Source organism: Phaethon aethereus (genome assembly GCF_964289735.1).
Source record: "Phaethon aethereus genome assembly, chromosome: 7".
Lineage (NCBI taxonomy): Eukaryota > Metazoa > Chordata > Aves > Phaethontiformes > Phaethontidae > Phaethon > Phaethon aethereus.
In genome coordinates, this window is record NC_138583.1 from 34,926,161 (window position 1) to 34,952,439 (window position 26,279).

Sequence of the window (26,279 nt, forward strand, 5' to 3'; positions counted from 1 at the left end):
TACATGGTAATGCATTCCAAGCAAAACTCAGCTACCTGGAATTGTGCCAGTATCCTAGTTTACCTTGAAGTCAAGAATAAGAAGTTAAAATTTTGGGCTGTGCTTAATTTTACTATTTTAGATGATAGCTGTTTTTTTTTTAATAAGATTTACTGTTTTGCTTTTTTTTAATAGATTGTAAATCTTCAGTATACATTGTACCTTCTGGATTATTTTTGTTTGTGGCATAAAAGCCAATGATCTCTTCTTCCTCATTCATCAGCTGCAGCTAAATGCAATACAGTTAAAATACAAGGCATAAAAGAGACACCATAATAGACAAACTAAAGGTGCTTACACAAGGGAAAAACATCCAGGGAAAACACATCACCAAACAAGTCCCTGTTAACATGCATAGCAGTGAAATGTACTCCCAGCGTATGTGAACTGACTCACAAAACCCGAAGACAACTTGTTGAAATAATACCGAATGTGCATTAAAAATACCCAATGGAGGATGTAGGCAGACTTGTATGGAGAGTGCCACAATCTGGGATGCCCACTTGAGACCAACAGAAAAAATTAGAGGTGTGTTTTTTCAGTTTAATGAAGATCCTTTCAATGTGCTCTGAGTAGGCATGAAGGGAGCTTAGATAAAAACTTCTTTATATTCCTAGAGTAGTACCAAAATGGCCTTGACATATGATAGTCCAGCCCTGAGGATCAGTCTTCAAAGACTAATCCCTTAGCTTCCTCTATCCCTTCAGGGCGGTGGATGTTATTACAGCATATTATTAACATACCCATTATTAATAACATATAAAATGTGTTACTAAAGTTATGTTTCAACCACTTATCAGTATTTACAGTACTAATTGACTTATTATTTAAATAATAGGTAGGTATTCCTGCAATAACTATTTGTTTATGAAGAGTGACTTCTGTAAGCCAACGTTAATAGGACTTTAGATGCCAGTTGTATACAAAATGTTTTGTCCTCTGGTAACCAGATTGGAAAGCCAACCTGACTCTGTTGGGGAAAAGCTTGCATTTTTACTTATTAAATACCCATTTCTGTGGTTCTGAAGGGTTCAAGATGAAATATATCTGCTGTTCATTTCCAAAAAGCAATGGGATGGTTTACACAGCGGTTGTCAGGCTTGTGTATCTGTAGCAACATGCAGATGATTTATGTGCAAACGTGCTGTGACAGCAGGGAAGATGGGCACAAAACCACTATCAAGTCCTGTTGACTATGCAGAGAGTCGTGTTCATCAACAAAGGCTGCAGGAGATAAAGACAGATTAGCATCAATAAGAGGAGCTATGTAACGTGATTCTCTTTTGAGAGCATGTTGTGGACTTTTTGCTGCATCTAATAAACCCAAGCCTCTGAAGACTGCTTTGTGGAAGCATTGCATCCCAGTGGATGGTGGACACCTCCCTGCCTTTGAAAATCCAGTCCTCATACTCCTCTCCTTTTCCTTGGGGTGACGTAGGAGGAGATTCATAAAGAGGTTCCTAATGGTCTTGTAGGTGCTTGTTTTAAGCACAGGTTAGTCAGGAGTATCATGTAAGATCTTGTAAGGATACAACAGGGTTCCTGGGTTTTTTTTTCTGCTTTCCCAGATGAGAAGGCCATGATGAAGGGCAGAGAGCAAGCAGTGTCTTTCATTCTTTGAAAACAAACTGTTTTTATTTGCTAGTACAGCCAAGCACAGGTGGGACTAATATGAAACAAGAATGGTGAACTTCCATGTAAAGCACAGCTAAGAAGGGTGGAACTGTTTGCCTTAGAAGATAGATGAGTTAGATATGAAAAATCCGTGTGGAAAAATGATGGACTGCTAAGTTTTATTTATGCTGTCTCATGAGGAAGGACACTCCAGGAAAATAAGCAGTTCCACGTTTAAAATTGGTATTTTCCCTCACAAACACACGGTTAATCTCTGGAACTCACACCCACATAAGGCAAAAGGGCATTCAACAGTCCAGGCCATTTACCAGGAGCATAAGAACAACCTGAATTTAGATAGCATAAATTCTAAGAAGGAAGATGACATTTTTGCAGGCAATATACCTTCATGTTTTGTTAGTCTTATCTAATTAGTAGGGTATGAGAAAAGTTCCTGATTTCCAAATACTTTAGGAACAGCTTTCTAAGATCTTCCTCTGTGGCTGCCTGTGGTCTGTCTGGTACTAGACAGACTATTTGTTTAGTCTAATATGGCAATTCCATATATACCATATAGCTGCATACATTTTGATGGGAAAGAGTGAGTAAAAGAAGGCTGGCAAGAGAAAAAGGAGAAGAAATTCAAACTTCTTTTGAGTGGAAATAGGACACTAACCATGATTTTGGGACTTTTAAAATTTTTTTGAGTTTGTTTCACTGCTTTCACATGTTGTGTAATCAAGGCCTTGCAATCAGACCGTACAGAGCTCTGTATGCTTGTTGGGAAGGACTTGGATGAGAGCCTAGCTACTGTTGCGAAATGGAAGACACAAACTATAGTTGTCCTTCAGTGATCTTGGATAGTTTACCTAAATTATGGATTAACTAGTTTGCAGATAATAGAGCAGAAGGCAATGAAATGTTTGGCCATCTTGGCTTAGCCAGGCCTGGCAGCATGTGATGTGATGTAGGCTTGCCGACTTGGGCAACAGCAGAGCAAGAGTACTTAGCCATGTTTGAAGGCCACCTTGCATGGTGGCATGGGGCACGAAGGTAATATGCTACAGGCATGATGCTGGAATGAATTCACCCATCATTATGTTTAACTCTGTGTTATGAAATATCTTTAATCGGGTGAGCAGGAGCATGGCTTGATCCTGTCATTAGCAGGATTATCAGGCTCAAGCCCTTGGCTTCAGCTCCTTGCTCTGTCTCTGATTTCTTACATCGTTCTGGACAAGCCACTTAATATCTCACTGGCTTAACAATATGCAGGTACTTTCCTACCTCCTCTAGGCATTAAGAAAGTATATCCTGAATAACGGAGGCAAAAAAAAGTAGGAACCTTAGGCTAAGGGTAGCTCCTGCTCACAAATGTTTTACATGTGTGCCTCTGGTTATGTGTCTCTCCTTGCAGGCAGAGATCAGAGCTAGATTTGCCATCTGGCATCACAAGATGGTATAAAAAATGCCATGTATTTTTCAGTAGGTAGGATGTAGAGCAAATGCTTTTGTTTCCTGTAGGACTGGTTGACATGTTAGAGAATTAGCTTCGATCCTCGGTTTGCAAATGCTGAGTTGTTAAATGCATGCAAGGGAGCGGAGCTGAGATTTCATGGTGTTGCTGGGAGCTCACCTTTTGTCATCCTCAGCGAACCAAGATTTTAAAGCAGTCAGACCCTCCAGCACCACATGATGGAACTCATATCTAAAACATGGCACGTCTGCCAAGTCTTGGTCTGAGAAACTGCCTTGAAGATTGCAAATCCTCCTGTCCAGAATAGGTAGTGCAAAGGCAGCAATCAAGGCAGTGTGTGAAAAGCTTCCCTTTGCAACCTGCACAATTACTGACCTATTCAGAGAAACCTCCCCTTTTAGCTTTTAGCTCTGCTAGACAATTTACCCTGTCTTAGCTGTCTCACTGCATTATGTCCTTCAAACCCCCTAGAATTAACGTTTGGAGCCAGCAAACACTGCTCGCTCCACAAGAAAAGCTGAGAGCGGAAAGGTCAGGTCAATTAAAGCAGTTGATCAGAATCTTTAACATAAAGACGTCACAGGCAAAATAGTAGCGCTACTTCACGCTCAGCTGAGAGCAAATGATTCATCGGGCAAGGCTGCTTATTTCTGGAGGATGGCCACAAAAGAGAAGAGAACACACTGGCTGTATCGATCACGGTTGTAACAGGGGACCACAGAGCCCTTTTCCGGTTCTGATGGAAATTTAATGTCAGAAATACATCATCCAATGTAAATATATCAATATATATTTTACATCGAATGGATTTAAAAAACGTTCTGGCTCAGCTTAGCAGGATCATTTTGTCTCTGCGCAAATCTCAGAGCTGTCATTTAGAGCAAAGGGCTATTTTGCAATGCTGTGCACAGCTTGATGCTGCTAAAGATGTTGTGAGGTCTTCTGCGAAGGTGGCTGGACAAGCAGGTGTGCTCTGAAATCTCCAGTGCCTTGGTCTAGAGGATAGACCTTCAATGGGTAAGGATGTACCAGTGTTGAGGAGATGCAGCCTAAAGGATGCTTTCATCTGGTTTACCCCTGCTGCCTCCTGTATCCAGAAGTGTTTGGAAATCCTGTTCTAGCAGGCACCACTGCCCAAGCAGCCGCATATGTCTTGTGCTGCCTCCAGTGCCTGCTTATACCTTAAGCAGAGAGCTCCTGCCTGCCCCCTTAGCACCCCTCTCTATCTCTTCCTTGGTAAAAGTAGAGTAGGTCTCTGCAGTGGGAAAGGCAGCAGGGAGAAATGAGAGGCACATATTTGTACGTGGAGGTGGGATAAGCAGCTCTGGGAGCTGGCAGCCTAAGGGATGTAGAAACCTAGATTCAAACCCTGTGGCTCTGAAAGGGGGATCGTTCTGCTGTTCACCAGCCCAGCTGTTTCCCTGCCTTCTTGCCCTTCCCTTCCTTTCCATCCCTCCCCCAGTGCTAATAAATATATACTTAATTCATTTAATTCCCATGGAGGCATAGAACTCAAAGTTTACAAGATAGATGAGTGTGAGGAAAAATATGAAGCAATAGTTCGGGGAAGAAAATGCAGCCACAGAGGATGACTGTCGAAGAGAAGGAAATGGGAATTCCTGGACGAAGGATCATTCCGCAGAGTAGCGTGTGAAGGGAAGGGGCAGAGAAATGTAAGTATGATGTGATGAGCCATAAGGTCAGGAGCACCAAGAAGTGTGCAGGAAGGCCCCTGGAAGACAAGAAGAGGGGAGAGTGGAGGTGGCAACCTGGCAAGCAAGGAGCAGCTCTGCAGGATTGCAGGAGTGGGCTTTCAGGGAGACAAAAGCCAATGGAGGACCCTTCGGGTTGCTGAATCCAACCCCTGCAGTCACTGGTGACCAGAGCAAAGCTGCGTGCTCCAGGAGATTCGGTGAACGGACCATCACAGTGCCTACCCCAGCCCACAAAATGTTTCTCGGCGCCTGGTAGCATACCTGAGACCTTAAGCATGCAAGACCAAGTGTCATATGCTGGAAGAAGAGATCAAGACAGCCTCTCCAATCCTGTGGCCAGAGGGACGGGAGAGGCAATGGTTTTAGCAGCAGTGTTTGGGATACACTGAAGAGGGGAGGTTGAAGCAGAGCTGGTTAGACCCAAAGGGTACATCTGAGTTGCCTAATGCAGTGTAGCGTGCTTGCAGTCTCAGCTCTCTGCTTTGCCAGAGATTAATTCCTGGAAAGGGTAGCGTTGCTGTACTGACAGTCTAAACAAGCTAGCTCCTTCATGGCTAGTGCAGGTGTCTCTGCACTACGTTGCATAATCTAGACATACAATAAATTCCTGTCAGTAAGGAGTTTAAAGTAATTCAAGGCAAGCTCTGCAATGACAAAGCCACTGGTCACCAAAAGCAAAGGAATAAAAGGCAAGATGCAAAAGCAGCACTCCTGTGCCAAAGGTGTGATCAGAAATGCCCCACAGAGAGCAATACCTCACAATTTTTTCTAAGGATCACGCTTTCTCTGTAATGGTCTGCTACCTTTTGAGTCAATGCTTTCCTAATTTAGCCTGCAATGTCATGTAGTACCCAACACACCCTCAGTCTGCAGTTGTGACTCTACCAGCCCCTCTACAGAATTAACTCAGCTTTGTATTAGTCATTCGATGTGCCAGCGCATGTAAAATGGACTCAAGTGAATCAGATTTTATGTGCAGGGACTGAATTGCAGTAACTGCAGCAACTCAGAGAATCTCAGTCTGCATCTGGGCTTTCACCTCCGGAGGGATACCCTTTCTCCGGCGGCTGCGCAGCCTCTCCGAGCAGGACAGGCACACTCACGAGCCAGGAATGAAACCTCAGCACCACACCACACCTCCTGCCCTCTGCAGTAATGGTGGTGTGTCATCATAAAAAATGGGGGGGGGGGGCATAAAAGAGAAACCCAGGGTGGGGCTGGAGTAAAATAGTGTTCAGTGACAGTGAAAAAAAAAGACAAGAAAAATCTAAAAACGTCATCTTAGGCTGAGCTGCTTCAGGTCGGAGTGCCCATCTAGCAGACGCTGGGGGAGAGCACACCCAGCATGTCAGCCTGCATTAGGCTTGCTTGGGCTGAGGGAGCCTAACCCTGTAGGCACTGTGTCATCGAGTGATCACAGCAAGGAGCAAAGTGAGGTATTCTGGAAATGCTACCTTTACTGGTTGGAGCCCAGGGCAGAAGGCGTCCCCCTTGCAAGCAAGGAGCAGTGGACAAAAGACAGACCCTCAGAGCTGTTGTGCTCTTGTGACAGCCGTGTTGGTGCCCAAGTCGCCCATCCTGAGCTACGTGGGGTTTGGAGCCATTAGAGCAGGAAATCAAACATCACAAATTTTGAAAGAATGGGAAAAAGTATCTTTGCACTTGAGAATGTGAATGCAAAGGTTTGGCACTCTGATTTGGGAACAGCAATAGAAAGGTCCAAATCAAGCCAGTAGATTTTGAAGGTTCTTTTTAAAAAATACATAAAGGTGAATCATGTTTGATTTTGCTGCACTGTTGATACAAACCAGAAAGGGACATGGGGGAGTGGAGGAAGAGTAAGAACTGAGAAATTAGAGGAGGAGGAGGAGAGGGGAGGAAAAGAGATGGGGAGGTAGAACAGAGGGAAGGGCAGAGAAGGCAAGTATGGGCAGCATGAGAGAGTAACACCAAGAGCAGGTAGCTTGGCTGGATAAGCTCAGATGTGGCACCTAGAGATACCAGTGATGCCTGCAGCAGGGTATTTATGAAGGGATGTTGATGAGGGATATTCATCAGCTGGGGATGTTGGACCTAGTCCTGCCAGAACTGGAGGAAGCCAGCAAGGTCATGCATCTTGAGGACGGTCCAGTTCAAGAAATCTCGGGGAAGAGTGAGAAGGGGAAAAAAGAACCAAAAAGAGATTTTCTCTTCATGAGCATATTACATTAATTTTCTCCTACTGTTCTCCTCCTATGGAAGCAGTAATCAGTGGCAATGCCATGTTGTCAGCATATGTAATGTGAGGGATGGATGGCAAGAACTGAATTTTGGTCTTCAGTTTCCAGCACTTCTTCTGGGATGGAATCAGGGCTCATCCCAAAACCAGAAGGGGGAGATCCAGGTTGAAAATCTGTGGGCTGTAGTTTTACAAGATTATTGGACTCGTGCAAAATCACTGTCAGTTGGGGCAGAGATGATGTTGGAGATGCTCAGTTTGGCACTCATCTGAACTGGGCCTTGTGGGCCTCAAGCCAGAACTCCAAACTTTTAGCTAGCTGATCTTCTGCCAGAGCCACCTCCCTGGTCTGTTTCAGCCCAGACAAGCTCAGATTAGATCTGTACATCTACCCACAATGTCACAGCTGTAATTATTAATGGTATCCATAAGAACTGTGACTAGGCTGGTAAATTCTGTATGGTGCTATGCCCCCAAAGCAATCTAATCCTGATATTTCTTTCTTTGCAGGGGGTGGAGGGAAACGCAAAGGCAAAAGCAAAAAGTGGAAGGAAATCTTGAAATTCCCTCACATTAGCCAGTGCGAAGATCTCCGGAGAACAATAGGTAAGAACTTTTTCCGTCTTTGGAAGTATTGCACAAGTAAAACGTGCTGTCAAAACTGATTCAGCAGAACGGCGGTACTCGTCGTTAAATGGAATCAGTTTAGAGATGGGCATGCAATGATGTTGCCGTGCAAACTCAACATTTTCTGGTTCCTGACAAGACACTGTGGATCGGGCAGGAGGGACTGGCATGATGCACTTGCAAGGCAGGGCTTGGCATGCACAGGCTCTAGGAGCCAAAGGGACTTTACCATTAGACAGTGCCTGGCGTATGGCACAGGTGCTTTGACTCGGTACCTGCCAGGACCAACGTGACTGTAAAAGGACATTCAGAAATGAATCTCCTCATCACATCCTGCATTCCCTTGTAATAAGTAGCCCTTCATCAGGGAGGAAATGAGACTTGGTGAGAGCTGATGTAGTTGAAGGTTAATATTAATTATACTCTGGATGTGATGTTTGAAGTGGCAGCCACTGCCCTCTGCCAGGCAGGTTTGCTCAGCACTACTATCCTCTATTCGAATTGTAACACAACCTTACGCAGTTTTTATAGGACATGTAAAAATTTTTTTCAAATTAGTTTGTTTTATTGATGTGGGCCAAACACTGCAGATTTGGAAAGGAGCTTGCAGTGGCTGTATCCATAACACAGTATTTCTCCAGCTTGTACTTGCCAAAATTCAGCATTCTTTTGACTGCTGCCTTGGCAAACAAGGCTAGCAGCTATCTCCTCGTGAATTCTCCACTGGAAAGCCCACTACTGCTGATCTCACCACAAGAGGTTAACTTCAGCAATTGAGGCTCCATTTCTCCTCTACACTGACATAAAATTCAGCCACTGGCAATGAATGAACGAAAGGCAAGAAACTGTAACTGAGATGACGGGCAGCAGAATTTGTCCAACTTGGGTGAACTCCTGGGATCTCTGTGACAGTGCCCTGGCACTATGTACATTCAAAATTCACAGCGTGTTTATGCAGAGAAAATATGTGGAATGTTTTGCAACTCTCTTCATGGTCTGCTTCAGTAAATTTTGCTTCCCTCATCTTCTGCTGTAGAGCTAGAAGGAGGTCAAGAAAGGGAGGGGGAGGCAGGAGAAAAGAGAGTAGATTTTCCCAATTTATGGCCACTCTACAGACATACAAACCCTGGAACAATTTCTGAAGGTACAGAACCTGCTGGAAGCAGATCTGACTTAATATGTTGTAATTTGCATAGGGAATTCTCTCCGTTGTTCCATCAGCCTTGGTTCCCATGGGTGAAAACAGCACCAGATAAAATGCTTGCTCTTTGCAAAGGTGTAATATCCTAAAATGAGTAGTCTTAAAAAAATTGTCTGCCAATGATTTGTGCTTCTGAAGTGCTGTTTCTGGCATTTTTTTGGTGTCAGCTTTGTCCTAATTGTAGTTTGTTTTGAATTTTTTTTGTAAATGAATTCGTGAAGTAACAGGGCAAGAACCCTTGTGATGCTCTTGGTGGATTTGGCGTCACTGCAAAGATTACCTGTTGACTGGGAATCTTGCAACTGACTTTTACACAATGGGAAATAAGGCCCAAGTCGTTTTTCTGTGACTCTGATTTTTATTGAGTAGCTTTCCCGCTGAGCTGGATGTTGATTACACAAGCAATGAGGCAATGCTCAGCCTGACTAAGGTCGTCTGTCCTTGCTGGCTCTACTGTTTTTCAGTTAATCTAACTGAGGTTGAAACATCCCAGACAAACAGTTGCTGTTCCTACAGGGGATCTGACACATCTTGGATGAGCTGTACTCTCTGGGTCGGTAGCATTAAGTCATTTGCACGTGTGTGGTTGATCCGAGGTACTCAGGATGGGTCTGGTGCACGTGCAGAGCACTGGGCTCTGTGTGGCTCATGGGCATCCAAGGGCAAGTACCGGTCATTGCAGTCTGGCCTTAAACCGCTGCTTGTATTGGCTCTGCCAAAGAAGAGCAATTCCCTTGGCTTTAACTCATCTTCATTTGTTATTTTCTGAAAGTTCTTTACAAGGATCTCAGGAGTTCAGGTGGCACGTGTCTCCACAGGTGATTTTGTGAGGGAATGTACTGACATAGCCTTCTCAAACCACTGCTCAGCTGAAATGCTCTATGACTTGCAGGGGATGCAACACTTGCTCAGTGTGTCTGCCCATCAGTCCCTTCCCTAACAATTTTAGCCCACTGGTCAGTGCCAATCAAATTTGATAATGAAATAGAGACCCCACAGAGGCTTTTTCCTCCAATGTCTATGGAAATAGGCAACCAGCGGAGAAGAACAACTTTATACAAGGAAAAGGCTACAACCTCAGTTCAATGTGTTTAGAGATCAAGACAAATACTGGTAGGTTCTGCTCATCACAGACCTCTTCTCTGTGTGTCCGCCTTCCAGCACTTTTGGTCAGACACAGTCTTGCCACTTTGGTTTAAAAAAAAATAATCACAGCAAGTCTTAGAGGGTTGCATGAACTGGAAGACTAGGCTGTTGAGGTTTTGTTGTACACCTCTTTTCTGGATGCTTCCCAAGAGCCTCCGTGGAAAAGCTGGAGGCAGGGATGAGATGGACCTTTTGATTTAGAGTAAGCATGGACTGCTGTGAAGGAAGGTACGGCTTAGTTTAATGCAGCCATGAGCCATGGATGGAAAATGCTGCTGTTGTAATTGTGTCAATACAGCCTACATGTGTGTGTAGGTGCCCACATTTTGGTGTGAAAATGTGTGTGCTTTTGCACCCCACTAAGGTGTACTGAAAAGAGTCTATGTCTTAAAAAAAAATAGTGTAGTGTGAAAAGAAATCTGTGAAAAACAGGAAGGCTGAAGTAAACCAAGGGTCTGCAACCTGTGTTGACACAATTATGAGTCAGTTCATACATTTTGGTTCCCTCTGTGTTTACAGGAGACTCTGTGTTTGACTATCCATCATCTGGTGTCTTACTGAAAGGCTGGCTTACTAAAGCCCTTTTTTCCCCTCCTTCTTGTGCACAGAAACAAAAATCAAAACACCCGAGAGAAACACTGGTTTTTGATAAATAAACAAACACTGGAAACATCTTTATTAAAAGTGCCATTTAGCCAAGGAGTTTGTTTTTTTTTTCCCCATTGTACTTAAAAGCAACTTCTTTTCTTCTTTCTTTTTTGTCCAAAGTATGCAACACCTTTTGCAGGGAAATTCGGTGGCCTTCATTGTGTGCTAATTAAATAGGCAAGTAAATAGGCAAGTGGGACAGGGATGCTACGCTAATACCTTTGCTGGGCTCTGAGAGAGGCTTGTATATGTATACTTGTATACTATGAATACCTAATATATGTTTCTATTTGCAACCCTCTTCCTGTCTGTATTTAATTATATTAGAACCTTTCCAGGTTAATATTGGTGTTAGCGGCCCTTTCGATCAATGAAAACTGCTGTTTGAGACACTGGTGACAGTGACTCCTGTGATGGATGCTGCTAGTAGATGGTGTTCTGCTATCTTTAAAATTCGCAGATGATAGCTTAGCAAAAGAGAGATGTTTCAGGGGAAGGGAAAAAATAGCAAGACACAGCTTTAAAAATCCCTACATTTGACAAGCACAGTATGAGAAGATGCCACAAGTTAGAGATACCCACTAGTTTAAAGGCCATCAGTAAACAAAAATATAAGAAAAAGTTGTAATTTTGAAGGCCAGAATGTCTTTTTGATGATAAAAGATTCTGGATGTCTGTAAATATTTCAGAATGACGCAAAAGGTTCTGTTGGTTAGAAGTGTGGAATTTTTATTTATTTTGCTCAGACCCATTCTGTGCTTTTTTTTTCCATAAAAAAACCTGCTTGGGTGAAAGAGTTGATTATTCTGATCTTTGGCAAATTTTCTTTCGCGACTGTCCAAACGCTATATAATAAATCAAGATTTTTTTTCCCCATAGATTGAAGTATGTGGGGAAACTGCCACAGAATGTGCCTGCTGTTTGATGCATTATTGCAGAAAACTTTAACTCCTTCAGTAAAGCACTTTCTGGTTGTGCATTGTACTCAGGTAGAAGGAGAACTCTGATGATTTGTTAAATATTTATATTCAGTGAGTTTTCACAGTCAGAAAGATCAGCCCCATTAATACTAATTTTGCCATGCTTGGTTTAAAAAGAGAAAAAAAATAATCCTCGCTGTACCATTTCACCTCTTCTGTGGCATTTGCATCCCATTTATCCAGGGTAAAAGTAGCTTGAGCTTCCAATTCTGGCAGGTTCTTTTCAGCGGTGTTAAAAATACACTCTGTGTAAGAAATGCTTTGTAGAGATGGTGAACAGAGTAAGTGGGACAAAATCGAAGCCACAGGGTTCACATGCTCACTTTTTACAAAAGCTCTCTCTTTTTTCCTCCCACTTTTTTTGTATTTTACTTTTTCAGACATGATCAAGACCTTCACCTACCTGCTTTTTTTCAGTTGCTTTGGAATTTTATCTGCCTGGAGGCATATTAACAGTGCAGGCTCTGCAACGGGATTCAGACCTACCTAAACTAGGTTTTTTGAGCCGCCAGCACGGGTGCTGATAGCAGTCAAGAAGCAGCAGTATGGACACCAGTGACAGAGAGATGCTTGGGTATTTATCCAGCTTCCTAGAAATGCTTTGCAGCCTGCACTGAGCTCCATCCTGTGGCAGAAAGACTGCTACTATGCCCCGGTTATCTTGTTTAAAGATAGGTTCGGTACCTGTGCTCTGCTCCACGGCGCTGGGACATCTTTCATGAATTCCCACCAGCAATTCTTGGGTTCCTTGACTTCAGAGGTTTGCCAGCACCGCAGACATAAATGCATGGGTGAGGGGTCTTGGAAAAGAAAAGCGTGAGTTACTTACTCGCGAGGGAAGCTGCCTCTGAGATCAAGTGACAACATGGCATATCGATGTTCATCACAGGATAATATGTCTGCGTGGCACCCTGCCCTGCTTCAGTGGGGACAGCATCAGACCCGGGGGGTGTATCGGCTCGGGGAATGGAGGTGTAGGTGAAGAAATACAGTGCGTGTGCAGATCCCAGAGTCTGAGACTATGTGGTGGTGCCACTTGTAAAGCTCAGGCACTGAAAGTGGGAAAGAGAAGGCACCAAAAGCCCGGTCCGATCAAAACCACAAAGAAGTAGCCAGTTTTCTCTCCACCAAATTCTTCAGCTCTGATGTTTACAGTGATTAAGAAGCAAGGCTTAAAAAGGTAATCCTGAAGCCAACAGATAGATCAAAGGAAAGAATTGCAGCTTGCCTTCCACTGTAAATAATGGAGCACAACTGGTTATAAATTCTGTGATTGTCTTGTAGTATCGGTCTGAATTCTACACCTAAGGTCTCATGGTTTTGGTCTCATGTTTTTGGCTAAAACTAGTATTTGAGTTTTTGAGAAATACTTTTTTTTTTGTAGAAAGCGTCAGCTTTCCTTGGAAAAAAATATACATTTTTATTGGAAACAGCTTTTCGACAAGTAGTCAGGATTCCGTTGCACGAAGTAACAGCAAGGGGAATTGTCTCTATTTTCTTTCCAAACGTGTAGGCATACAGGTAACTGTGTCAGGAAGATGCTGGTGGTGTGTATGTGCACACAGCCAGAGCTGAGTACCCGGCACCAAGCTCTGCAACACCTCTGGGAGGCACTAAGTTTTCTGCAAACCTGGGGAACTGGAATCAGTGGAGTAGAAAATACTATCTAGTGTTAAAAAAAAAAGTCAACATACTGTATCACTGTTATACTGTTCATTGAAATACGTTTCCAGGCATACCATTCGTATAGCATTTAAGGCCCAAGCTGATAAACACATAGGCTCACAAATAATTTTTATCCACACAGTGAGTGCCTTTAAATTCAGTTGACAACAGATGGTTGGTTTTTTTTCAGCAATCAGAATTGTGCTCTGTATGAAAATAGATTTTCCCACATCAGTGCCCTTAGGTAACTGCAGCATAAGATACGTTTCAGTCACTATCAGCAACAGCAAAGTGAGATCTTGCTGGTGTTCTTGCATCATCCAAGTGTCAGCTCCTAGCCTAGGTGTTTGTTAGCAGCCCAGGCTGCCTGTGCTCAGGGGCCGGAGCAGGGCTCCTACCGCAGGGGCTCTGCATTGCCCCTTGGGGTCACGCTTACTGCGCCAGCACCCAAGGGCTAGTCGTGGTGCTGCGGTGTGGGTAGTCCCTTTGATGCTGGAGCGGTACCTAACAGAAAATCTCCCCGATGAGTTGCCCTTCATGGTGGTTGTCTGCAGGGTGAGTACAGAAAGAGCCCAGAGAGAAAGAGGAACCCAAGAAGGACTGAAAGCAAAATTGGAAGGACTGCCGAAAGCTGCGGATAGGATTTATTGCTCTGGAAAAAGTTATGCAGATTTCTTTGGATAACATTAATGCAGAAAAAAACCCTTGATCTGATTTATTTCTAAAGAAGGAACAAAGTCCTTCCCCTTGACAGTCCCTGCTCTGTATACTTCCCCTTAACTTTTTTTTTTCTTCTCTTCTACAGTAGACACAACTTTCCCCTCTCTTCCTTGAGCCAAAAGGTCTCTGTTGCTCCTTCAAAGTATGACTTACGCAATCTTTCCAGCATAGACCTTGCCTTCAGCAGTACCCTGCAGTTTCTTAGATTTGATGTGCTGTCCCGTATCATGAATACATCTAAATTAAATTAGATACTCTTCAGGGGCACGAACTGGCCACATGATAGAAACTGTTGCAGCACATGAAATGATACGGCTGACGTCAAAACCATATTGTTTGTTTACAGACCCACAGTTGGTTCAGTTCCTTTTTTTTAAAATCCTTCAGATTCAACTATAATTCTATCATAAACATAGGTTTCTAGTGCTCTAATGATGGACAAACAGAGCAATGTTTGGTGCTCTTGCAAGATTAGCTGTATCCAATTTACAGCGATGGGTGGAATTGAGAAGGGTTGGGTTTTTTTCTTGCAATTTTTTTTAATGCCATGACAGAAAGTATGTGAAAAACAAGCTGTTTTATGCATCTAGTGAGACTCAAGACTAACACTGGGAGAACAGACTGCTTGCAGGCTGCTTGTACTTGACAGCTTCCAGGACGGGAAGGGGACGCAGGGGAAATGAGTTGAAATGATCTCAGCCCACATTCTATTTACAGAATTTATTTCACAAGACTTAATCCATTAAGTATTACCTTGGCAGTGGCAACCCAGAAAGAAACCAAGAAAGACGTTGCTATTCTCCATAAAGAGCAGGCAGCAAATCCACATCTCTACCAAACAGTGAGTCCTTACCAGTCGTCATTCAATAGAAAGACTCCTAAGGAAGAAAAATTATCGCTAAACCTCTGTGTTTTTATTTTATGGCAAAAGACTGTATTTGGTGCAATATATTAGTCTCTGCAAATTAAGAAGCAAAAAAAAATGCCATGACACACTTTGAATTATTTCCGGAAGTTATTACAGGGATGTGCAGAAAAGGAATTAGAAGAAAATATATCCTTTTAAAAGATCCATTTCATCTCTTACTGAAAATAGAAGTAGATATTGTGAGCTGCAGGGTTTTTCATTATCTTATTAGGTAATATGAGTCATTAAGGCTAATTAATACTTATGCAGTGATTTGGATTGTAAAATGCTATAGAAGTGCTCACGGGTCCTGTTAAATAGTAGCACTTGGTTGTTAAGGAAATTTATTTTAAAACCAATTTAACATTTGCTGGATATGGGGAATGAGAGGTAGGGCTACATTTATGATAAAAACTTACTCTTCTCCCTGCTGAACTCACCGGTAACTTTGCTACTGGTAGTGATGAAAAGAAGGAGGCAGGGCAAAGCAAGCCTCTGCTCAGCTCTGCTTGAGTCAGTGAGAAAGCTTCCCTTAAATTGAATTGCATAAAAGCCCTCTTAGAATGAAAGGAGGGAACTGCGGGGAGAGAAGAGAGAAAAGATCTACCAGACCCACGTCACAGGGATGCTGTGAAGTGCGCTCATGGGATGAGCGGCCTGGGATCTTCGCGCTTGGGGATTCATTCCGGCTTTTAGGGAGGGATGGGATTAACCTAAGTCAATGCTTGTTGAGGAAAACAACTCATTTAGTTGGTAGAGCATTGTTTTGACTTGGCTTCTGCTAGTTATTACAGAGGCCTCTAGGATTGTGGCTGGGCTTCGGTTTGGGCTTTGCTAGGAACACTCATGCTAGAAGTATGGCATGCTGAAATGCTGCAGGTCAGGGTAGATGAACATAAGAGACTGCGCGCTTGGTTGAAACATTTTGTCACAAAAAATGGCTTCTTGAATGAAATGTGTGCAGTAGAAAAGCAGAGTAGTTATTCTGGTTAAAACCTGAAACACAACATTTTTTTCTTTTATTTCCTCCTTCCTTCGTTAGTAGAAGAGGGGCAGGAGAAAATGAAATATCCTACTCTTTACTTAAAACCAGAAAATAATTGTTAGTTTTTATTTATATAAAAGTCCACGAAAGTCCATAAAATATTTTGAGTGAAGCAAAATTCACATTTTTAATATATATATTTGCTATTTTGCATACCTGCAAAATAGAAAAGCAATCTTGTACTTCTTTTTTCAATTTTATTTCTATCTTTGTAGTATTCCTTTTACCGAAGCAGTCTTTGCCACAAAGTGTACTTCTTCGGCACAAGGTGTACTTCTTTCATTGTGAAGGTCCTTGATCTGTGCACTTCAGTTCCACTGGTTTTGTTATCTTTTCCTAATAGTGTAAATGGACAATAAAATTAACATAAATACAATAATCCTGTTTTAAATATAATACAAGGCACTTCAAATTTTATTTTATGGGTTAACAGGGTTGAGATTCATACTCCTTGTAAATCCATGTCTGAGGCGAGACCCCAGATAAAGTGCCTTAGTGCAAATCTGTCCCATCATTATCTCAGTGCTCCTGTTTTCTGGCTTTCAAGGCAAAGTGAGTTTGAGAGTTTTTAGGATAATCCCACACATAACTTTCAATTCTGGTTTTAAGACACAGTGTGGGGAAATTCACGTGGAGAATGTTAAAAGCCTGATTTTTTTTGTGGTTTGGATGAATCCCTGAAGTCATTGAGAGATTCCATTTATTTTTCAGGTAATGTCTATATGCTGCTTTGAAAATACTTTGGAGGTGATAATTTGAAATCTTTCTCTGTGCTCTGTAGATCAGAAATTGGGACATGGCCATGAATTCTGCTAAATACTGGTTTTAAAATAGAACCCCCACTTGGCAGGGTTGAAGCAGGAGTTATGAGACCATTTCTGAATAGAGTTCCTGGTTATGCCAGTACTTTTATTTACTTATTAATCACAATTTTACCATGCTAAACCAATGCCAGGGAATTCTAAGACAACTAAAATAAAAATACTCTCTACCGTAAAATGTTATCTCTTAGCTGAAGTAATGGAAATGATGAGTGAAAGTCCAATGCAGGGAAGGGAGACAACATTACAGAGCAAAATGGTGTAATGCGAACTGTGAAAAAACTCCTGAGTTTGGGGAAGAAGGTAGGTTGGTATTTGATTTTGTTGAAGAACTCCCTGTTGTCCTGGAATTGGTAAAGTTCAGTGTAAAAATGGCTGAAGAAAAAATTTGAACTCTTATAATCCTTAAAAAAGATGTTATGGACCAAGACACTTAAGTCACAATTAAATTTAGTATATTAAGAAAAATGTGGAGGTTTTTACCTTTCCAGAAGAATAACTGATTAATTTCAAAAGATGGGAAGGCTCTATGGTATTAAGTGACCTATAAAAATATAATCTGTGCCAAATTACAAACTTCTTTGTACCTGCCAGATTCATCATCCTCCTGCCCTGCACCAGCATTATATTTGCACAGTGGCACCTTGAGGGTCTTTTCACGTCATGTTGATTTTCTGAGCTCTCGCTTGGACAAGTTAGGACAAGGCAGTGTTGACAGATTGGTGAAGGCTGTTCTCATGAGCAACAGGACCTGGCTCAACTACATACAAGTATTTGCAATGCTGAAACAACCCCCTATAAGTAAGTGCTTTCAGGCTTTCATAACTCCTGGTTCAAAATATTTTTGGCATTTGTAAACATGGCTTATTGGGAAAAATCGTTTTGAGTACAGGAAGAATTTGGTGTAAGTCACTTCAGAAATATTCTGACAAACAATATTCAGCACTTGTGTATCACGTTCATCACATTTGACCTTTTGGCATAGATAAACCTTATCTCATGAGCAGTAACTTCAACACAGCAAGCCTCAAGTGAGGTCTAAGAAGTAAGGACACCCTGCAAGGTACAACACTGACTCTAAAACACAAAAGAGAGAAACCAATTGTGGGGAGCTTACTGAATAGCATGGAATTTTTGATTTAATGTGGCAAAGTATGACATATTCATGCTGGTCAGCTCTCCCATAGCCAAAGCCAACCGGCAGCCATGCCACTTCAAGCAAGATCTTTTTCAGATCTCCTCAGCTGAACCTGCTAAGCCTGAGCATGAGTAACTCGGTGGAATGTCTTTGGGAAAGACCTCCATGCTGGTGACAGGTTGGCCCCCAGATGGGTGGGAGCTAACCTGTCCCTAGGGTGGGAAAGGGCCAGCACTGTTGACTCCTAGAGGCCTCTGCATCTCCCAGATCTGTGCCCAAGGAGTATGGACAGCAGAAGACAGGAGAGCAGGTGAGCTGGAGGGGGACAGCTCTGTAGGTGAATAAAAGTATACCCCCTTCGCAGTCAGTGGGAATATTCCTGAGGCTTGCACTGCTTGGGAGAGGAGAAAAAATCCAGCATGAAAAGAGCAGCTATTAAGCAGCCCTTTTGTTGGGAGTGGACCTCATGACTGTCCTTAGCTCCACTGAGGCTTTCATCTTCCAAGGTAGAGGCTCTTTCCATCTGAGACTGCTTTCATCCCTGCCCAGGAGACTGTGGGTGTCCGTGGGGCACCATAACCTCATTATCTTCTATGGAAAAAAAAAAAAACTCTTCTAAAAATATTGTCTATGCCAGTATTGTCTATGCCAGTGTGACTATGAATCAGTGGTCAGGGCTGCAAGGGAGAATTACAGCCTTTTCTCCCTGTTCTTTGCTGTGGACTAGGGCTAATGGCTTTTAGAATCTACTTCAAAGTCTCCTCCGGGGCCAGAGCCTTTCCGATGAGTTAAAAATCTACTTGTTTAGGTAAGATCTTAAAGAGTGGAAGACGGCAATGCTAAGTTTCAAACTCTGCAGAGGAGCTGCCAAGGCAAAGGTCACACAAGGTTGTGGTTACTCCCACTGCGTGCTGCAGTGGGCTTCATGCACTAGTACAGACTGGGATTACAACAGGGCCAGCACAGAGAGGGAAGACATGGATCCACCCTGTAGCCCTGTGGTTTTCGCAAGTTTTCTGGCACTGGCCTCTGTTCCAAACCCTAAAGGAGCTCTGATGGAGACCTGCCATCCTGGTTCAAAAAAAGCATAGGATTTTATTCTCATTAGTACTGTTGAACTACATGGAAAGTAACCATCGCCCACAATCAATTGCCGGTAAGCACCTATAAAGCTCCATAAGTGCTGACTGTAACTCATAGCGTAGGTCACATGTTCTTTTGTTTCCTCTTTTCTCATATAATGACACCAGTTGAAAAATTGTCCATCTCCATCCCCAAGGAGAGATTATAGGTTTTTTCCTAAACCCTAGTGATATTAGCCTTCTGTCTCTGGGGAGTGATGATGCTAAATCACCTCTCCCAAAAAGCCTTGATCCTTTGTGTAAATTAGCTGATAGCTCCCTACTACTGATGCAAGTAAAAACAGTGTTTTAGCTGGCAGAATTATGTGGAATTCTGCCTCATCTGTTTTTTTTTCCTCCCATCAGCGAACTAGTATTTCCCTGACGCGTCTCCAGATCTGGCAGTTTTCCAGGGTTTCCCTTTTTGGTAAGCAGCAATAAGGAAGGGAATCTCATCTTGCTGCCAGCTCACCCACTTACAACTTGCACTGGGGAGAGATCAGAAACCCTTTCCTGTGGCTGCTTCAGAGCAGAGAAAGCACTGGGAGTTCAGCTGGAGGCTCTGCCTGTGAGATACGGATCATCAGCACTTGAATTAGAGAGCAAATACACCCCTTTGCTTTTCTTCCTCCCTTTTTTCCCTTCATTTAAGTGAATTCAAGTCCTTGGTGACAGGTAATGCACAGATAGCCCTTGAAAGGGAAATGTTGTGTTTATCTCCCAGACAGGTGCAGTCTTGAGTTCCCTCACTCTGCTCTGGTCACTTCCAGGGTTGAGGTACAATGGCAAGAGAGAGAATATTTCAGTGCCCATGATCGCTCGCTCTTGGCTGGCTCTGCCAGCCTGGGTGCCAGTTGTGGTGGTGGGTTTTGCATAGCTGTGGGTATGATACCAGTTTAGTTTACCAACTGCCAGCGTAAGCTGTGCAACTTGCAAGTCCACAAATGCCATGCCAGCATCTGTTTCTCATCCTACAGCAGTTTAAATAATGCACATTTCCAGCTGTCTTCCCCTTCCTTCCCAATTTCAAAGCGTGGTTTGTTGGTTTCACGTATTGCTCTGGGATGCGTTTCCAGGCTGCACAGTGCATGCAAGGCAAAGCTGGTCAGGGGGCTGCAAGATTTGACACGAACTGTCCATGCCCTCATCCTCGGGCATGGTTGTGTGTCGAAGCAGAAGAAACCCTCAGCTGCAAGGAGTCCTACAGCTTGTGGAATGCGTTAATTAAACAAGTGTCTCTGGAAGAGGTAGAATGTTAGAGGACCTCTGCAGATAACTTGGCAGCTCCCTAATACAGTATTCACAGCTTCAAGTCTCTCAGGGAAAAAGCTGAACAGCCTTTATAGACGGTTTTTTAAAGCCCTACTTTCCAGTAGGAATGTAATTGAAGAACACTGTGAAGGCCGTGGAGGCATGCTGCTCGCAAGCAGAGGAAAGATTAAATTCCAGTGCTTTGTTTGGAGTAAATTGCTGACCTTTGTCTTCAGCATTAAAGCCATCTGAAGAAAATCATTCCTAGCATACAGCAAGATGAGTTGCTTTTACTGGATTCTTTCCTGCCTACAGTGTAACAGTTTAATATGAATATAACAGGAAACAAGGAAAATTGAAAGCATAATTCATTTTGAATGGCATGATGTAAGAGGTGATTTCTTTTAAGGAGCTAGAAGGCAAAGGGATCAGCGTTAAATATTTTAAGTGGGCTCTTGGAACAATCCCTTAATGGAATTTTTTCTCCCCCCTCCCTTTTATGAGCATTAGATCTATGTTTCCTGCTAGTTTTCTTTTTTTTTTATAGACTTTAAAACCTTAATCAGAACAGTTTTACTTATCAGGTTCTAAAAATCCTCTATCTTCTGTCCCACAAAGTCAATAAGAGTTTGTTTCTTCAGCTCAGTAACAGTTCCCCATTCTGCCTTCTGGGCAGATTTACTCAGTGTCAGTACAGTTTCTACCCACTGAGTCAACGTCTCAAGGCACAACCTCTTCCTGCCGTGCTACAACTAAGCATTTCCTATAGTAGCCTTATAATTTCCCAAATTTCTCCTCCCCCTTCAGAGCCTGGGAAAGCAGATGGACCCTGCAGGATGACCTGGAGGTCACAGAATCCAGGCTGTTAGAGCTGAAGCGGGGAGATGCATTCCAGAGGAGACAACCCTTCCACCAGGAGTGTTTGCAGCTCAGGCTGCTCTCCAGCCCACACCGCTGAGCCAATACTGTCTTCAAGGGATTGCAAGTGACATGGCCTGGGGCATGGAGACAGCAGATGTCTGGTATTCAGGTTGTTACGGCTCAGTGTCTTCCACTCGAGCTGGAACTCAACTGCTAGCTAATGACAGTCACGGGGACCCTGTGCAGCTCCTGCCTCAAACAGGGCACCCGGGAGAAAAAATCCATTGAAAAGCCTCATGCTGCTCTCAGTCATTTGAAAGGGGAGACGGCGTGCGGGAAGCTGGCAGAGGCATGAATCACCTCAGAGAGGTCCATATTCAAATGTCAAGCCCACAGTTTTCTCATCAGTCATAAGGGGAAAACCACTTGGCAGATCCAACCCAGCCCTGAACCCCAGTGACAAAATGGCCCCCTTCATTTTGGTCTCTCATAAGTGCTGGCTTTTTTATGCTGTTTAAGTAAATCAGTTTTATTTCTCACCCCAGGCTTATAAACTCCAGTTATGTCCCTGGATCATATTGGATTGGCCTATCACTCAGCTGCCCTAGAGCATATCCAGTGCTGTCCACATGTGTGAACCTTTTGTCCCATCAAAGCTCTAAATGTGAAAGAGAGCTAGGAATGCTGTAGATCTCCCATGGAAGTCCTTGGGGTCAGAAAATGGGTGCTTGGCATTGCCTTGCAGCTTCTGTCACTGAAGAAGGGGAAGGCCATGCGGTCAATGTGCTGTAATAAATATAGCTGACTGATCTGAAAGAGCTGCTGTGGACAAATAGTATCTGTGGCCTGGAGAAGGTTATCAGTGAACACAAGGAATGTGGCCTCTGGGTCATATTCAGACCTAGAATCAAACAGATTTGGGTTAAAGAGTCTGAGAACGACAGAGCTATGGCCATGGCAAAAGATCATGCTGTAATTCAAGGCAATGGAAAGTGCATACGAGGACTATCATCTCTCAGGCAGCACGAGACTGAGATGAGTAGTAAAAAATTAATGCACCATGAAAACACGTAATCAAAATGCAAAACCAAATCAAGAACAAAACCAGCAGCACAACAGGCACTCTGATTTTGTACTGGTGGAAGTTCTCATGATCTCTTGATGGGGTAAACAGAAGCTATTTGTCCAGGGCCCTTCCCAAGCAGTCCATGAATTACAGGTGTAATGTAGGTGGTTCAATGCAGTGTGCATGGGAACAGCCAGAAAAGAGTGGCAGCATAGGCTCATTAAGAATTAGCAGGAGCAACTAACATTTCTGAAGGGCTTCACCCAAACTGAAGATGAACATGCCACAGTGTTTCATGCTGTATGCTGTTGCAGCTGGGATAGCCTAGTAGGCATTTGCTATCTCAAAGTGTACTTACACTGTCATTTCCTGGTGTTGATCTATTCTTCTTAAATAGAGTGCTACTAAGTAGATCTTACTTGGACCTTCTGGTCTCTAATTTGCAGCATGTACCTTATGCCCCTATGAATTTTAGAGAAAGGATATTTTAAGGCTTCATTTCAGGCATTTCTTGTTATTAATGACCTACTGTAGCTCTTTGAAACTGCTACTCTTACCCAGAACTCAGCTGTCAACTACTCATAGACACTGAAAATCACAGGATCCAAAAATGAAACCAGTGCCTTCAATATAGCTGGACTGATATAGAGCTGTGCAGCTATGATGTGATACCAGATACAAGAAATAAGAAGTGTTCTCTGTCTTAACTGGGCAGTAACAAACTCAGAGTTTGCTAATCAAAGATTTCTTACCTTCCCTTGATTTGAGGAACCCAGATATATTCTAACTAAAATGTGGATACCTACATGGGAAATGTAAAGCTTAGTAAGCAAAGCCCTGACTTGTCACAAGCAGATTATTTCATACTAGAGCACGGTCTTGCTGCCCTTACTGATCTAATCAGTCTTGGTTGATGAGGGTAACTAACACCAGCTTTCTCAATTGTGCTAGAAATTTTGTGTCTTCCATCTTGGCAATGTTGATCGAAAGTCTGCCTGTCTTGACAATATTGGACTGTTGTTACTGCAAGTACGTCTTTGCCCCTAGAGAGCTCCTTGGAAATCACCGTATGGAGTTGTGCCATGCAATGGGGCAGTGCAGAAGAGCAAACTGCTCCCTACTCTGTATGATGAGTAGCAGTCTATCACTAACGACTAAAACCAGTATCGCTGAGCACGCCATTTAGCCTACCTAGCATACAGGAAAAACTGACTGGTACCTTAACTCAACGGAAGCATTCAGCAGTAGCCATGTGATGAATTGTCATCCTAATTCACCTGTTTGCCTGATGGACTCTGAAGGCAAATAGGGAGTGATGAATGTAGCAGCAGCAATTAGATGTAGCCATATTGATGAATTTTTCCTTGAATATGTGTCAGGAAACCCAAGAGTTTACTACTTACAACTCTCCTGTTCCTTACTTCAAATAAATTAAAATGTAAATGCATATTTAAATATTTTACTCTATATTTGACTTCTGAAGCTAGCTCTTCATAATCTTCTTGGTCAGCTAGCAGCAGTCAGATAGGAAGCACTCTTGAAGAGTGTTCTGGAAATGCTCTCCACCATCTTTTTTCACAACGGCTCTTGTACTGATGGAAGCTTATGGTTTGAAATCTGTTTTTCTCTAAGTGGTGAACCTACTTACCTTTGCTTGAAGAAGCAAAATATATTGATACCTAAAAGTAAATGGTGTAGAATGAATTTACATGCATCCTGAATGAATATAAGATCCTGACCAACATCTAACCTTGTCCATTGTTGTTTTCTGTTTTTGCTGTACTGACAGCCTTTTCAAACACATTTTGTTTGCTAAATCAGTATATGACAGGCAGCAGTTAAGAGTGTTGATTAACACTTCAGCTGTTTTTTGCTTCCTAACACTCCATTGCAAAACTGATGCATCGTGCAGGAATGAACACTGTAAAATAATTAACTTCACAGGATATGACAGTTTGTCTTCCTTTCTCCAAGGACCAGTCCTTTGACATTAGGAGTGTCGGATACATAGGTTTGATACACTTTGGTGCCTTGAGTTCGTACTCCATGATTCAGCTAATTTTATTTTCCCAGGCATCTACCATGGTGAATATTGCACATTTCTTCCATCTACACAGAATCTCACTACCTCTTCTGTTGTTACTTAAGCCTTAGAATTAGTGTACCTATGGAAAGTGCTGTTTGATGTCATCATGTCTAATAGAGAAGCATACCAAGAGTGTTTAGTTCCATTTTTAATTCTTTTTCTACGGTGTCTTCTGATAATGGTGGCCTGGAGTAACTGGGGTCTGGACTTACTAACTTTGGAGGGCCCTGGCAAGCCTATGAGTAGTAACAGTCTAAATTGTGTGTTACTCTCAACAGTAACAAATTAATTATATAGCCTACACTTTTGTAATAGTAGATTTAAATGTAGATTGCTAATACTTACAGGAAAATTATATATTTCTTATGAGTTTCTCCATTAGATACAATTCCACAGTCTAACCTCAGCAGATGTGGAATAGTGTCTCCAGATGCTCTTAATATTTTCCATTCCAACTTCACTGATAAATTGAACATTCCCTTGTACAGTATAGTGCTACATCTGTTTGGCTACCAGTATTGCTATGGGCTATGGCAGACAGAAGTTAAAGGACTCTTTTTTTACTAAATGCTTAACTCTGATTGTGATGGTTAATATTTTAATATTCTTCTGAGAATTAGAAGTATTAAATAAGTCAATGATATGACAAAGTCACTGACCTTGCATGCAGAGTGTCTGGAAGTAATTTCTACAAGGTTTTTCAAGTCTACTTCCTTTCTGTTTATCTTGTCTCTGTGGATGGGCTATTTAAGGAAAATTTTTGTCTAGATACCAAACTTCAAGATCAGTGAACTTCCTTGAGCTTAAGCAGGACAAGAGATTTACAGTTAATTTCAGATAGCGACATTCGGAATAGCAATAGAATTCTTGTTAGAGACCTTCAACGGTTATCAATGGAAAATAAACAGTTAGGATAGTCCCTGTGAGTTTATAGAGAGAACAGAATGGGAATATTGTGATATGAGTAAAAACAGACACACACAAGGCATGTCTACACTAGTTTGCAAATGCCTGTGGGGTCCTGTCTGGAATAGTGGAGGTCATACAAAAATAAGCAAAAGCCCCAAAGCCTGTTAGTTACTAAGTTGTTCCAGTCATTGCCACTCTGCTGAATTCAATGGAGTTAGACCAACAAAACTGAAGTAAATCCCATGATGAGCCTGGCATTTGATTTTTATCTTCTTAAATATCATATAATCTCCCTGTTGGCTGGTGAAATGCAATAAGGCACACTAGTATCATAACTGTGAGGTTGGAAGGAGCCAACCTGTATTCCTCTTTGAACAGGAGATATGAAAAGGAAATATAAGCAAAGGAAGAAAGAGGAGAGATGAGATGAGATGATGAGATATGAGATAAGATGAGGAGAGAGGAGGAGAGAGGAGAAGAGAGTAGCATGCAAGAAAAGTAAAGATAGAGGCAGATAGATGGACAAGACCACAAATAGTATGGCCTGAGCCTGTAAAGCGATAGTATAGAGACAGCAAAAAAAAAAAAAAAAAGTGGGTAGAAAAAGGAAAAAGAATAGACAATTACGAAATTGAGTAAATGTGCAGTAGATGTGTTTAGTTTTGTTTTAAGGCAAGTCAGCCATATTCACCATGTTGACTATGTGATTCAAAAGTGGTTTGGCTGCTCCTGAAAAAAAAGGGAAAGAAAATTCTCCTGGTCTTTGGCAGAGGATAAGGTGACAACCTTCCAAACACCCTAATTTCCTTTCATTTAAAGTCTGGCATCCAAAAAATGGAGAGGTTGTCGTCACATTATGAGTGAGTTCATTTGAGAGCATGACAGTACACACGAGGGAAGCTAGCCAACAGAACAGGGAGGAAGAGAGGCCTCTTGCAGACTTTTTTTTCCTGTGGGACATACCTGGGACCCTCCAAGGCAAAATACGCTTGCTTTCATCCACAACAAATGTTCTCCAAGTGCT

At 42.5% G+C, this 26,279-nt stretch overlaps 1 protein-coding gene across 1 annotated transcript in view; it reads left to right on the forward strand.

Moving 5' to 3' along the window:
• Positions 1-26,279, forward strand: part of GRK5 (G protein-coupled receptor kinase 5) — a gene marked incomplete at both ends in the record, with an annotated part of 165,709 nt that overhangs the window by 63,788 nt on the left and 75,642 nt on the right. The window contains one exon of the mRNA XM_082002444.1: positions 7,574-7,669. Within this exon, the coding sequence (XP_081858570.1) occupies positions 7,574-7,669 (96 nt within the window). The remainder of the gene's footprint in view (positions 1-7,573; positions 7,670-26,279) is intronic.